Source organism: Rhipicephalus microplus, chromosome 1 (assembly GCF_043290135.1).
Source record: "Rhipicephalus microplus isolate Deutch F79 chromosome 1, USDA_Rmic, whole genome shotgun sequence".
Classification (NCBI taxonomy): Eukaryota; Metazoa; Arthropoda; class Arachnida; order Ixodida; family Ixodidae; genus Rhipicephalus; species Rhipicephalus microplus.
In genome coordinates this window covers 170,386,844-170,401,069 of record NC_134700.1, presented here as the reverse complement: position 1 = coordinate 170,401,069, position 14,226 = coordinate 170,386,844, and the positions used below count along the sequence as shown (strand labels likewise).

Here is a 14,226-nt window from a genome sequence, read left to right as displayed (position 1 = left end):
TTTTGATGTAGGCGAAATAGTATAGGAGCCCGTGTACTGGTTGATGTACGTTCACGTTAAGGGACACCATATGGCTGGCCAAAATTTCCGCAGAACTTCACTACGGCGTTTCTCATAATCATATCGTAGTTTGGGGACGTAAAACGACACATATTTTACTATTATTAGTTCGCTTACCTACAGTGCTCTGAACTAACAACAGCAACCACGTAACCAGTCTCTCATAACAATGACTACTGAATTCAATAGATGATCAGCAAAAAAAGCAAACATTGAAAATAAAAAAAACATTCGACAAAAAGATACTTATGGCAAACAATACTTTGTGTATAAGCACTCCCATGTTTTTATTATTAAAGGTTGAGAATTTATTTTGTTGATGGTGCTTAACTACGGAACAGAAACCGGGAGGCTTACAAAGAGGGTTGAACATAAATATAGAGTAACGCAGTGACTCACGAAAAAAGAAAAAAAGGCATCTTTGCACGAGGAGTGCCCAGCCCGAACGAATTTCGAAGCCTCCTCTCTTTTCTTTTTTGTCTCTCTTTTTTTTTAATTTCATGCTTTTTTTTCTGTATACATATTGCGAATTTTCTTCCTATATATTCAATTTCCTTCTGTTTTTCGCTTGCTTTCTCTTCTCTTTTCTACTTTTATACCTGATTTCCCACGTTTTATGCGCCAGGCCACAGCAGTATACAACACGGTCCCCTAAAGAGAATAGCACAGAATATCATCAAGTCATTCGAAGAGCAAGAGGAATAAGACTTATCCTTGGCTAAAGCGCGTGCTCAATGGGCTACAAAGGTTTGGTCTTGCCTGCGTTACGCTAAGCGATCATACCTCGGGCCCCTCAACGGCTCCATATTTAAGATGATAGGTGTGAGCTTAACGACCAGGAAGATAGCAGAGTGGTCGAGAAAAAAAATAGGCATTTGTAAGGCACGTCGAACAACTGCGAATAACAGCATGAATTCCTAAAGAAAGCTATAGCGTGCGAGAAGTACGCAGAAAGTCGCATGAGCAGATGAGGTGGCGAAGTTTGTGCGTATAGCGTAGCCACAGCGAGTGTGGGACCGAGTGGGTTGGTGTTACATGAGACAGGATTTCGCCCTGCAGTGTTGTTGTTGTTGTTGTTGCTGCTGCTGCTGCTGCTGCTGCTGCTGATGATGATGATTTTCGCGGCGTATTAGGTTTAGGATAGTAGAAAAAAAAATCACACGCTGGAGTCCTGCTGCCACATTGCATGTGGCATGTAACCGCGTAGCTTTGGTGTGTCTGCAATATATGTGAGACATGAAATTGTCCACAAGTCCAAGCTACGGAACAGCGAAAACGAAAGGTGGCTTTAGTTTTGTAAGCAGGTTACGGTGTAACCCCATCCAGCAGGTATGTTACTTTCGAGATGTAGGTATGTGACTTTCGAAATGTGAGCAGCCATAGGTGAGCATGCGCTCTCGTTTATGGCTGCAATAGCAACTCACGTGCGACCGAGTGATTGTTTGAAATGCGGGTATTCGTAGAAAGCAAACCGTCTACACTAATGCCCGCGGGCTATGTATATCGACGCTTACTTCGCTAAGCTATGCCAGTTTGCACTCATCTTAAACATCATGAAATAGGTTATCGTCATATAGCCGCCGTCGATGCCATTTGCACTAGCGAGGTGATGAAAAATGTAAAAAAAAAAGCGATATCGATTCTCAGCGTGTAGATATCTGAAAGTGTTTTGGCGCGAAAAAGCCTTTTCCGTCGTACTTGCGACGTGAAACGTAGCCATTGCATCCCTAATTCAAATGCATGATCGAGGACGTCGCTTGTTGCAGTACAAATCGATAGATGCAAATGAGGCGTAGAAATGCGCAGGCTGAATAGTCGTTAATGAGATGCTAATGACTTTCCGCTGATCGCAGACGATGTTTCGCTACGCCTTGCTGCTTTAGACTCAAGGCAAGCCCTAGTTTCATTTCTATATCATTTAGCTCATGTTCGTCTCTCACTCGCATGAAACTTCCCTTTTGTTTCACTGCGACGAGCCCCCTCAGCCAAAACGGTCATTGTTAGGTCTCAATAAGCCTCCCTTGACACATAACAAAGACGTTGAGCTTGAGCGAGTGATAACACTTTCAATGAAAACTCTAGCTTAATTTATGCACTTGCGTGCGTTGCATTCGGTATAACAGACTGTGTGCTGTCAGCGTGCTGTCAGCGTGCTATAGCGAGAATGTTTCCGCAAGACATGAAAGGTTGCATCAATTTAATGCCTCTTTCAGCACACGGTAAATGCACTGCATGACTGGCACGGCATAGCCTAAATCAGCGATTCGAAAATTCTAGGAACGCAAATGTTTCCTGCACTAAAAAAACAAAAAAAAAACCAACGTGCATCGACACATCAAAACGCAATGCTAGCTACTCGGGGAATTCATGCACAAAACTACCGTAACATCCTAGCGGATAATGATATTCTGGTTGTTCCCCACTGCAAAAAACAGTCATTCCTAGGCAGTTGACATAACTTGTTGGCCTTCTAGTAAGCAAGCGTTACCACTGTCCACTAACTTTCACAGTTGTCAGTACTACATATGTCTGTTTGCAGTTGACGGCTTAACATTTTATGAAAGTTTTAACGATAATGAACGACTACTTCCATTTCGATCGCACTTTTTCGCACCAGTTTTTCACCGTACTGCAGTATATAATGGCCGAGGAAGAAAATGCCGCAAAAATAACCAAAACGCGGCCAAGTTTGTATGTGTTCATGTTAATGACTGAGGGCTCCCAGATCTGGATGAACGTTTGTCCTTCATGATCACCCATCGTCCTTTGACGCTTAGTTCTGAATATGATGAAAGTGGGGTTGCAAATTAAATAACACAAAAATAAGAAACTTTTAGGGCAAAATGCCTGCATTCCATGACGCATATTATACAGCAGATTGAAAAATTGAGAGCACTAAGAAAACCAAAAGACACGGGTTAACAACCTCTGATCGTCCTCTCGAAATGAGTCATTTCATTAGATTTATCTAATGTAACATCTGCCTGAGTAAAATGTTTAGCAATTACTTGGTGAGCGAGGAAGAACAAAGCGACCACGCCTGCACGCCAGGCCGGCTGTTCTTATTCTGTCTTCTACCTCCTCTTTCTCTAGCTGTGTACGGGCCCGTGCCCCAGTGGCGTTGTAATCTTTACAGAGTAAAGCGGCACCAGGTAATGTTACAGATAGGCGTCTGGGTGCTGCTAGGTGCGTAATTTTTCCTTCGTGAGTGTTAAAATTTCTACTTATCAGTGTGAAAAGTAACACGTTAATTCATAGTCAATCATTTGTTAATTATTTCAGATAACCAAAGTTTATGGTATCTTGCGGATTGAGCCATTAATTTGTGCAAACAATAATTGCCGTAAATAAAAAAACTGATACTTCATCATCATCATCATAATCATCATCATCAGCCTGACTACGTCCACTGCAGGACAAAGGCCTCTTTCATGTTCCGCCAGTCAACTCGGTCCTGTGCTTTCTGCTGCCAATTTACACCCGCAACCTTCTTAATATCATCTGCCCACCTAACCTTCTGCCTCCCCCTAACCCGCTTGCCTTCTCTGGGAATGTAGTTAGTTACTCTTATTGACCAGCGGTTATCCTGTCTACGCGCTACATGCCCTTCTTTCAGTGTTAGTTAAACATGCGTAACTATGGCTAACTCTGATTGTCACCCACCACCACTCATTCTCTTCTTATGCTCAGCCCGACGTGTGATCAGAGTAAATATGCACATTATATAAATCAAGCGAGCCAGAAATTCATCGTAATGTGCCCCATTTTTTCGGTTAATTAAGCCACACATTCTTTCAGTTTGGTCCATGCAGCTTTATTGAGTTGGTGTAGCTATATTTATCCACTTTTTGGTATCAGTAATAAACAAGACGGCAAAATAACTGTTATGTTAGTAATATTGAACATGAGCAAGGTTTTCTGGTGTTTTCCTTCTTCCTGGTGCGTATAGTGAGTGCAATGAATCTGTTTGCTTAGAACATGAAAAACATCAGCGTTGATTCGGCGCAAGGAGATTGCGGTCTTCATCGTGAGGCCTGAGTTTTTTTTCCTTCTCCTTAACTGTTAAGATATACAAATATAGTGACAACATCACCTAACTAAAGTGAATATCAATAGTTATATTAGTAACGATGCTTGCTCAAGTCTCCACGCACGAAGACACCCAAAATACTGTCAGCTGTTGTTTTACGTAGAGCTGGCTTTTCCACACAAAGTCTCTTATTGCGGTGAAGCGAGAAAGGACGACTGCTTCACGTCATCTTTAGCCTCACCATGTCTATTATCGCACTTGACAATCAAAGTAAAGAAAAAAATGTTTATTGTTGTAATATCCATAGTATGGATACTCTAGATGCATTAACGCCGTTGAAGTCAGCGTCAGTGTCACTGTGATGCGTCATATAACGTACAATGCCATAAAATTGACACGCACGTTGTATATGTTTATGTGCTACTGAAAGCATGAGAAGGAAGCTTCTAATCGTGGCTCAAACCTACAGGAAACACGCAGGACGCCTTTCGTTGCCCGAAATGTTTATGGTGGTCCCGGATGGGCTATGTGTGGCTCAGGCAGCAACTGAGTAATTTCATAAGCCGGGCACGGTCACGTACGTCCCATCTTGACAGGAATCAGCGGACGGTTCACGCATTTGTACGTGCTTTCTCACCACTGAGCTTGTGGTGAAGCAACAGACAGCAGGAAGGCAGTGCTTTTTTCTGCCAGAGTTCTGTTCATACACCAGGTCGGATAATTGACGAGTTGTTACCAGCAGGGATAACTACGCATGATACTTCAAATGTTTACACTCGCATAACTTGCCACGCCATTGTGGGGAAAATAAAGCTCTCTAAAGCTTCACTTGGAGAATGTGACAGAACCCTACAGAAACGTACATCCGAAAATTGTATAGCCAAATACAACTGTGTGGTAATTGGTTAATAGGCAATGTATTTACATATGTCGGAACACTGAGTGTTTTTGTGGTGTAAGAAATAAACTCAACTAAATATGTGTAGACGGAAAAACAACAAGACTAGTGCATAGCTGTTCAATTACAAGAGAACTCTAACTGTGACATTTGTGCTTGTACCACACATTATTATGGCAATAATTCACGTATTGTGAAGCACGTACACTGGATGCGTGTGTTTATAAAGCATAAAAGTTACTTTCACTGCATTTCCAAGCAAATGAAGTTATTTTGACTGTATCTACAAGCAGATGCATGACTGTGTGTTGGAACATCCGTTTTCCACGCAAACGACCAGGTTTCAGCCCCCACTCAGACCCAGAAGATTTCTTTCAATATTTTATTTGCATATTTCTCAATTTTTTGATCACGCAAAGATAATTTTTCACTCACAACGAATTCCCGCGAAGCGAGCTCTCTGTGTTTTTTGTTGCTCGTCGTTGCCTTTGCGTCTCGTCAACAAATAACCTGAGCGTCTGCAGAGAAATCTTGCGCCTCCAAAAGAGGGAAAACGACGATGCCGACCCAGTATGCACTGAAATTTCGCAAAGGTTTCCGTTCCTTTGCTTATGCGGACATATGCTTTATTTGCGATCCTACTCCTAGTGGCTCAGCCAAGCGTGAGGAAGAGATGAGTATTTTAAGGAAAAAAAGATCTGACAGTCGGCATGATCTAGAACTCTTAAAGCACAATGTCTCACAGCTTGTCGTGGCAGCACTGACACTATGACAACTGATGAAACCTTGGGGTTTCCTCTCCAGCAAGTGACCCTGATGGACGTCTCGAGGAGTGAAATTGCGTTTCCGACACGTGCTGACTGACAGACGGGACAGGGCTGTCCACAACGTGACACCATCGCCGAGAGAATGGCTCCGAGCTCGGTGCATTTGCACCGATTCGAGGTTGTGCCTGCCTCGGTATGGTATTTTAGCTTCTTCTGTTGCTCTGAGCGCTAAAAAGCGATGGCAGCAGGAAACAGGAACTGCGACCTTGACACATGTGCAGGAGGAGTCAACTTCCGAACCCTACAGGCGTAAATTTTCTTTGCCTTTTTTGTTTTGTTCATTTACACCCTGTCCGCTTCCAACGACCCCAATGTCTCTCCAACCTTGCTATCACAACGCTCGAGTAACACTCTCAACGGCGGTGCCAGAGAAAGGTACACATATAAATTCTGTAAGGAACTCGGGGAGCAGAAGAAAATCGGGAAGCAGGAAGTGATTTAGGAAGGTAACAGCAGCTTTTTTCTTCCTGTCACGTGTTCTTTTTCTACGCATCGATTGTCGGTGTGCAGGAAGTGAAGAAGAATAAACGGAACCGGCAAGAAGGAAACGAGCTGCGAACACACAATGTCAATACCGAAGTGGGAAACAATCACTCATCCGCTGCGCGTGGATTCCTCCGCTCCCACTGTGAGGTTTATTCGGCTGACCGAGCAAGTCTACAGTTTGTTTGCCACTACGTTTTCTGCCGCGATGACTTCTAGTTTACAGCGCCATTTTTTTTGCAGCTGTAAGTGTTCAACATATAACGGCTAAGGGAGGAGACATCACAAGGAGAGATGAGAATAGTGGAAGAAAGAAAGTATCACAGGCAGTTGCACATCAATCAGTCAGTGGAGATTTACGCTAGCAAAGCTGCACTCTTTGGGTTGTGTTGGGAGACGGAAAAATTGCTGGAGAGTGCTTTCTATTACATTTAGGTATCCGCTTCAACTGAAACCACTTGAAGGCCGCAAATGAATAGCTAAATGCCTTGTTCCGTCCAAGATTTTGTTTGTACGCATAGTAACTGAAAATTCTGCTCATAACATCTCATAATTCATTTGTACTGTACGGAAAATTACTCAAGCTTTCAAAACTCGTAATGACAAATATTTAGAAATGTTTTTGAAAGATATTTTGAAACAATATAAGGAAACATTACCACATGCTCAAAAATATGCTTCGAGTGTATTCCAGATGTAATGTCCCTAATTGGTCACCCTAACTAGCCAGACGCTGTTTTTTCTCTGTCTTTTTAGCATGCTGGATAATAGCACGATGAATGATCCGTTGCATCCTGTTTTCCCGGAGATGAAGGAAAAGACGCACACTCGAAAAAGAAGACAAGTGGTGGTCAAATAATAGTGATTTCCAATATATGTCCTGTAGTGCCAAGCCGCTTCTGATAATATTGCTTCTCCAGAGAACACGTGAGATGTTGCTTCTATTTTCTTAATTGTATTATTCTCCCTGTTAAGATATATATATATATATATATATATATATATATATATATATATATATATATATATATATATATATATATATATATATATATATATGTGTGTGTGTGTGTGTGTGTGTGTGTGTGTGTGTGTGTGGGTGTGTGTGTGTGTGTGCGTAGGGGGGTGCAATACTTTAGTAAGAGAGGCTAATAATTTGTTCCGTCATGTCTATAATAAAGGTAAATTTCGTCATAGAGAAGGTAGCAGCGATAAAATTGAAGTATCAAACTTACTAACTATGAGGCATTCTCAGTAATACGTAAAACTTTTTTTTTCCTATCCGAACAATTGCGCGGATTATTTCCGCGTTCTTCTTCGATTCCTCCCAACATTCATAACTTATTGCGCATGTTTGGAGACATTGATGTAGTGACATCAGGTGCTAGAGAAACAATGTGTTGGCGTAAATGACGTTATAACCGCGAAAACTCAAGTGCACTCCAGGAAGTGCATTCTCACCGTCGACTATCATCTGGCAGAAGGTTTCTCGCCGCTCTAGCTTTATTGCACGTTGGGAGCACTGTCAATTAGAAGTGCAAGAGAAATGTCGTATTTTTTCTTTCGTATCTTTTTTACATGTAACCGGATGTATTCAAGGGCTCTTCATTCTCGTGTGATGAGAAGGAATAGATTGTGAGTTTATATCTCGCCACTAAGGAATAATTAATAAGTTTATATTGAAATGAAGGAATGAATGAAACTGGGTTGTACACGCGAACACCTTTCAAGACGACAGTAGGTACTTTTCTGTTTGCGACGCAACACGAGTGTCTTGGATGCTGCAGATGTCATCAAATATGAAGTGCGTGAATGCGATTCCCTTTACAAAGTGCCCGACGAGCCGACAAAACGCCGGTATTTCACAGTCGGCGACAGCCACCACCGATGCCACAAACACGTGCCAGTGCCGGCGCGCGCGCGCGTGACGCGCGTTGAAACTCCCATCATCTCGCTTCTGTGTAGTACTCGATCTTCATCGGTTACCCATATCTTCCGACGCTGCTTCCTAGGATCTTTTTAGACATCTCACCTGTCCTCGTGTCGACGGTGACGAAGAAGCCCTCCGGGTCGACCTGGTAGAAGGTGCTCACGTTGTTCTCGCTCTCCTCCAGGCCCTGCTCCTTCCAGATGTCCATGGCCTGCTTGAGCTCGTCTGGTCGCATGTGCCGAATCAGCAGGTGCTCTTCCTGTTGATCGTCGTCACCGGTGGCCTGGTGCCGGCGTGTCTCCGTTCCCGCCGTTGCTGTTGCTGCCGCTGCCGCGTCGGCCATCTCGACGAGCACTCGAGCGCTTCCTAGGGCCTCTCGGTGCTGTTTGCCGCCGATCCAGGGCCGCGCGTTCGTCTTCTATCTTCCCAATGCCGCTCTCTCTCTTCCTCCGTCTCCCTCTCGTTCCGTGCACTCCACTTCGTCACCTTTTTCATCTTCGACAGCAGTCTTTCTACCCTCCTCCATGCGCGGGTCGTCTGGAAAGAGACAGAGAGAGTGAGGAAAGAAAAAAGAGTGGGGAAAGTGGATGGCCGAAGCTCGCACTCCTTGTCGTCGAGCGATGCATCGCTCGCTCCTCACCAGTGGTGGCGGGTTTTCGCCAGCGCGCGAGAAAAGCGATCGATCTGCCTGCCTTCCGCCGCCGGAGTCAAAGCTGCCTTGCCACTACAGCGCCTGCGGCTGCAGCTTCTTCTTGTGCTGCTGTCTGGGTGTATTATCTTCTGCCGGCCGCGCGCTCCGCTTGACGATCGCGTACCTTCCTCTCTCTCGGGCACGCCGCCACCTTCGCTGAGTGACGGACCAGGAGAGTACGTCGCTCGCACACCGAACGTGGCTTGGAGAGGCGCAGGAGCACGCGCTCTCTGTGAGGTCACTTGCCCGCTCGTTCCCTTTTGCGAGGGCTTGTACTTGCCTCGTGTAATAGAATTGAGGGACCGTTGTTGAAAGTGCGTAATCTCTTTAAGTAAGTGCGGGACAACAGGGTTTGCTGGGTTCTCAGGGATGAGCCTTCTTGAGTGCAACTGGTGTGCATAAAGCTTTGAAGAGCGTTATAAGACGGCTGACTTCTTTCTGCAAACACAATTTCTCGTTGTAATCTTTCATATTCAGTTCATACTTTGCTGAGTATTTTTTTTTTGTTCTTAACGGGGATGGAGTGGGGAATCGAGGAGAAAAAGTGATGACATGAGACCCGGCGCAGATTTGCAGAATACAAAAAATTGGGGGCCCTAAAGCTTCGCCTGCAGTAGTTGAACGCGATAGCGATATTTTGTGCCTAGTACGTATTTCAAACACTTAGTGCATGAAACCTTTTCGAATTTGCTATGCCCCCCCCCCCCCCTTCGTTGTCTTAAGGGAAGAGGCGCAGTAGCGTGTGCTTTTTGTAGTGGGGTACTAGTTTTCAACCACGAAAATATAATGATAATCACATGTTCTGTGCCCCGCTGGCAATGGGTGCTTGTACCACCCTATATTACGGCAGTATTTCTTGTTGCAATGTGAAGCATATATACAGGACGCGTATGTTTATAAAGCATGAAAGCTAGCTGCACTGTATTTCCAAACAGAGGTTGTTCTTTTCACTGTATTCACAAGCACACACGTGGCCGTTTGGTCGAACATCCATTTGCCAAGCAAGCGACCGGGGCTCGATCCCCACTCGGACCCAAACGTCTCCGGGTAGGCCGCCACTCTGATGCGGGATTTTCGTTATCGTTTATATTCGAATCGTCCTTGATTTTTTCGGTCACGCATAAGGTAATAATTTTTCACTCGCAACCAATGAAGCCAGTGCCAGACTTTCTGCGGAACGAGCTCTTCCATGTTACTGCATTAAAATTAAAGCGGTGTTTTGATGGGCTCGACCAGCGATACAAACTTATGAGGAAGCATTCTTACTCGCATTACCAGGTTTGTCCTTCTCCCCTGAATTGTGTGGAGAAGCGCATTGAGATTATATGTGCACGTTTTCTTATGTAAATGTGGGGAAATTACATTCGTCATATCGGCGGTTCCAAAAGGTGGCTACATTGGTCGTGACACAAAGGTTACACGTGGTAGTGTAGCCACAGGGTGCAAAACACTCAGCATTCAAAGAGAAATTTTGCAGCACCCTGTAGTCACAGTCTTTTTTTTTAACGTTAAAGAACATTAGCCAGCACGAATAATCATTTGTTACATTCATTCGTGTGATAACTGGATGGTCGTAATGCTAGGGGCGAAACACTCGTGGAGCCTCACATGCTTCACAATGCAACATGAAATACTGCCATAATATAGGGTGGTACAAGCACCCATTGCCAGTGGGGGTCAGAACATGTGATTATCATATTTTCGTAGTTGAAAACCGGTACCCCACTACAAAAAGCGCACGCTACTGCGCCTCTTCCCTTAAGACAACAAGGGGGGGGGGGGGCATAGCAAATTGCGTGGATAATAAGACATTGTTTGACAGCCACTGTTCAGTTCATAGGATAACGGGGCTGGTAAGAGGCCTTGACGCGTCGTGAAAGTATAGAATGCAATAACGAAGCTCACTGGATTCGACAAAACGTTCTACCAAATCAACAGCTTATTGAATTTGGCACCAGAGAACTTAACTAAACAGTCTGTGTAAACAAAAAAAAAATACATGTGAACCTAAACCACTCCAATGAGTCATTCATATGAGATTGTAATGCAGCCTGAAAACCTCAAAACACAGTCTCCGAGAGCCGGAACACGAATTTTGCATCGCAGCTGCGATACTCTTGAGAGCTTCACTTTGTATACAGCACTGCATGAGCATCCAGCAGCGCTTCTCGCTGAACTCTAAAGGCACTCGAAGCTCCACCTTGAAATCCACTAGCATAACCAATAAGCACACGAGCACAGATGACACGCAGTAAGCATGGGCAGAAGTATCGAACAATATTATGCCCTGAGCTTGGCGCCCGCGAAGGCAAACTGTGACTGAAAATACTTTGTCGGTTAGACATCGAAATATATAATCGAACAATGCATAGATAACTAACAACGCGTTCTTTGCAGCAATATAAAAATCTCACTTGGTCCAACCAGTTTTTTTCTTTATCCTGATAGACTTCCTGTGTGATATTTGCGCCTCACTTCTTTTACTTTGTCTTCAAGTGTTAACTAGATGAAAAAAATGGCTCATATCTGCAGACAGCCCACTGGGTTGATAAAATTGAACAGCACCGTATATGATCATAAGGTTGTGCCCTCCCGTGATATTCTTTGCATGGCACCTAGGCGATCTTCTTTATTTTGTCAAATGTCGGCGAGGTTCAAAAACACTGCTGCCATTAAGATTGGAACATACTTCATCCCGTGCTTCTTTACATTTTTTTCCAGAGTGCGCACTTTGGCTTGAAATACGCGGGAAACAGCCTTGTCCAGGAAATGTCGGAGATGTCTCGCATTATCACGAGGAATGCTATTATCTGCAAACACAAAGATTTAAAAATTTCGCCTTCCTCGTGGGCCGCATTGATTCAGAAGCAAGTGATACAGACACTATGGAATTGCAGAGTTTGAAGCACCAGACAGTAAGGATACTTGGGAAGTATCCAGGATAAAATAAGGTAGGTGTGTAGACAAGGATACCAAAGAGGATAAAGACAACACCAGGACTTGTTGTCTCGATCATTTTCTCTTGGGTCTGCATCTGCGGAGCTTATGCTATGCGGGACAACTTGACGCCACGTCAGCCAGTGGACAGATAAAAAAAAATATCACTAGCACATCAGTGAGTGAGTGGACACACGTCGGCATAGCGTCCCTTATTGAATTGCTTTGCAAAGTCTTCTCCCTCATATTATGGCGTAGTTTGCTGCTTTGTATGGATGTCTTTCCAAACGCAAACCCCTCAAACGCAAACATTGGCTTTTCTGTACAACATTGTAGCTTAGCGGCTGAGCTCCTCGAGTACGGAAGCGTACCATAGGAAAATAAATAAGGAATGTAAAGGTGAAGCTTCATCCTATGCATGCGTCAGAATATAAAACAGATTGGTTTCTTAGGGGAAGCATTAGCTCGTGGCTAACTCCGCTGCCTCATACGTAAATATATGCAAATGTGTTAGTCGTTTCTCTTTCTTTCTATAGGAATCCTCTGTGCCACTCTTGAATAATGAAGGGTAAAACATTTAGGAGAAAAGCTTCAATTATAGTGCCTGTAGAAGCAGATTGTCAATATAAAGCTCCTCACTTTTAAAAAAAAGTTCTAGACTATCAAGATGAAAACAAAAAAAAAAAAAACGCGGGAAGTTCGTCCCGAGTTCGCTTGGTACAACGAAGCTGGTTGACTCACTCATGCAGTTTGTCGTACTAAAGCACGGGAATCACCACGCCGGTGGTGATTGAATCCGGCGTGCTTAACTGAAAAAACGGCAGCCGAGAAATGGCGACAGGCGGATCCGGAATGCGCGCAAAATCTGCCACTCTGAATGCGTTGAACTCACTGTCCTGGAGCTACAGTGTAAGAAACTGTGGTGATTGATATGACAACAGCTCCGTGGCGGCTTGGATATATTTAGCACAGGTGGAGCCTAGCTGCGATGATTGCTATGGCAACGCACAGTAAGATTTTTTTTGTTAACGGACGTCTTATTACCATCTTGACAGCTTCACTGTTAAAAGAGAAGCTCCTAAAACAGAGAAGCTCTCTGCCGTTACACTTTTGTAAATGTGCGCCAAGAGTAGATGTTACAATTAGTAAACAGAATTGGTAAACAGAACCCGTTGTGTAAACTAAGAGGGAATACTTATTACATGAATTTAGAACTTCGGTGAGTCTATTCAGTTGTTAACATGAAGATGAAAAACTCGTGCTGGCATTTTAGCAACCAATTTTGTAAATGTGTGCAATGTATGTGTGCCTCGTTTTTGGTAGATAATTAGGTGCACTATACAGCATTCTGATATTATTCTTTATTTACGATTTCTCAGTCTGAAGCAGTTTATATTTCAATATTGACTGCACAAATTTTCAAGATGTCCCTACTCTAAGCCCTAAACTAGAAAACTTCCTTTAAAATCTCATATTACAAGTCACACTGTGGTACACTGCCCAGTTGCTTTTGAGAGAATACCTTTTCGCGTTCACAAACATGCACGTATACGCAAGAAATCCTAGTTTTAGGTCGTTTGATGCTATTCACTGCATGCCCATATGAAATATTCGAAATCCCAGGCATAAATGATTTGAAGAAATTAAATGCTTTAGTGTGACTTTTCTTTATTATATTTTCAACAGGATTAATTTTTATTAAATGAGAGGGTCGAATTCATCTTTAGGGAATATTTATTAGTTTAGAAATACAAAGGAAAATATATTGCAACGCACTTTGTATCCGTCGTTATTGTGTAAATATCTTTGGCTCTGCTCTAAACTCTTGAACAGCCTCGTATACTTTCCCGTCTCCGTGCCCGAGAGTCTGTGCACCCATGGATAGTCAGTTTGTTGGAGTTGAATCTAATCTGAGGATGCGCAATTGCATTTCTACAAATCACTTCCTTAATGCGTAAATCCTGCGACAACAGATCAAAAAGTGTTTCTTGTTTCATCTCTCACAATAAGAACAGAATAGAGAAGGTGCCAAACGGACACTGTATAAGTAAAAATTCAATGATGGTACATGACAGCGCTGTCTAGTAATTGTAACTTCAGAGCCTCTATTATGAGATAATGTATTTTCCAGAGAATCAATAGGTGATGAAAATCAGCGAAATTGTTTAGAGCCGGTTCAGAGAATTCTCGCATCATCGTTTGCCTTCGAAATTTATAGCCGCTATGGTAAAAGCTAATCAAAAGAAAAAAATAATAGCTCATACATCTAGCGACGTCTTCAACAGTGCCTTAAACTTTTCATTTAGATAGCCCTGTATGCCCATGTACCCATGATAAGCGAACATACGCTATGTTATCGGATATTAATGT

At 43.4% G+C, this 14,226-nt stretch overlaps 1 protein-coding gene across 1 annotated transcript in view; it reads right to left on the bottom strand.

The window, feature by feature from the left end:
- The window catches only part of LOC119178423 (uncharacterized), a 48,345-nt gene extending 39,743 nt beyond the window's left edge, over window positions 1-8,602 (bottom strand). The window contains exon 1 of the mRNA XM_037429623.2: window positions 8,331-8,602. Within this exon, the coding sequence (XP_037285520.2) occupies window positions 8,331-8,571 (241 nt within the window). The 5' untranslated portion in view covers window positions 8,572-8,602. The remainder of the gene's footprint in view (window positions 1-8,330) is intronic.
- Window positions 8,603-14,226: the final 5,624 nt, after the last annotated feature.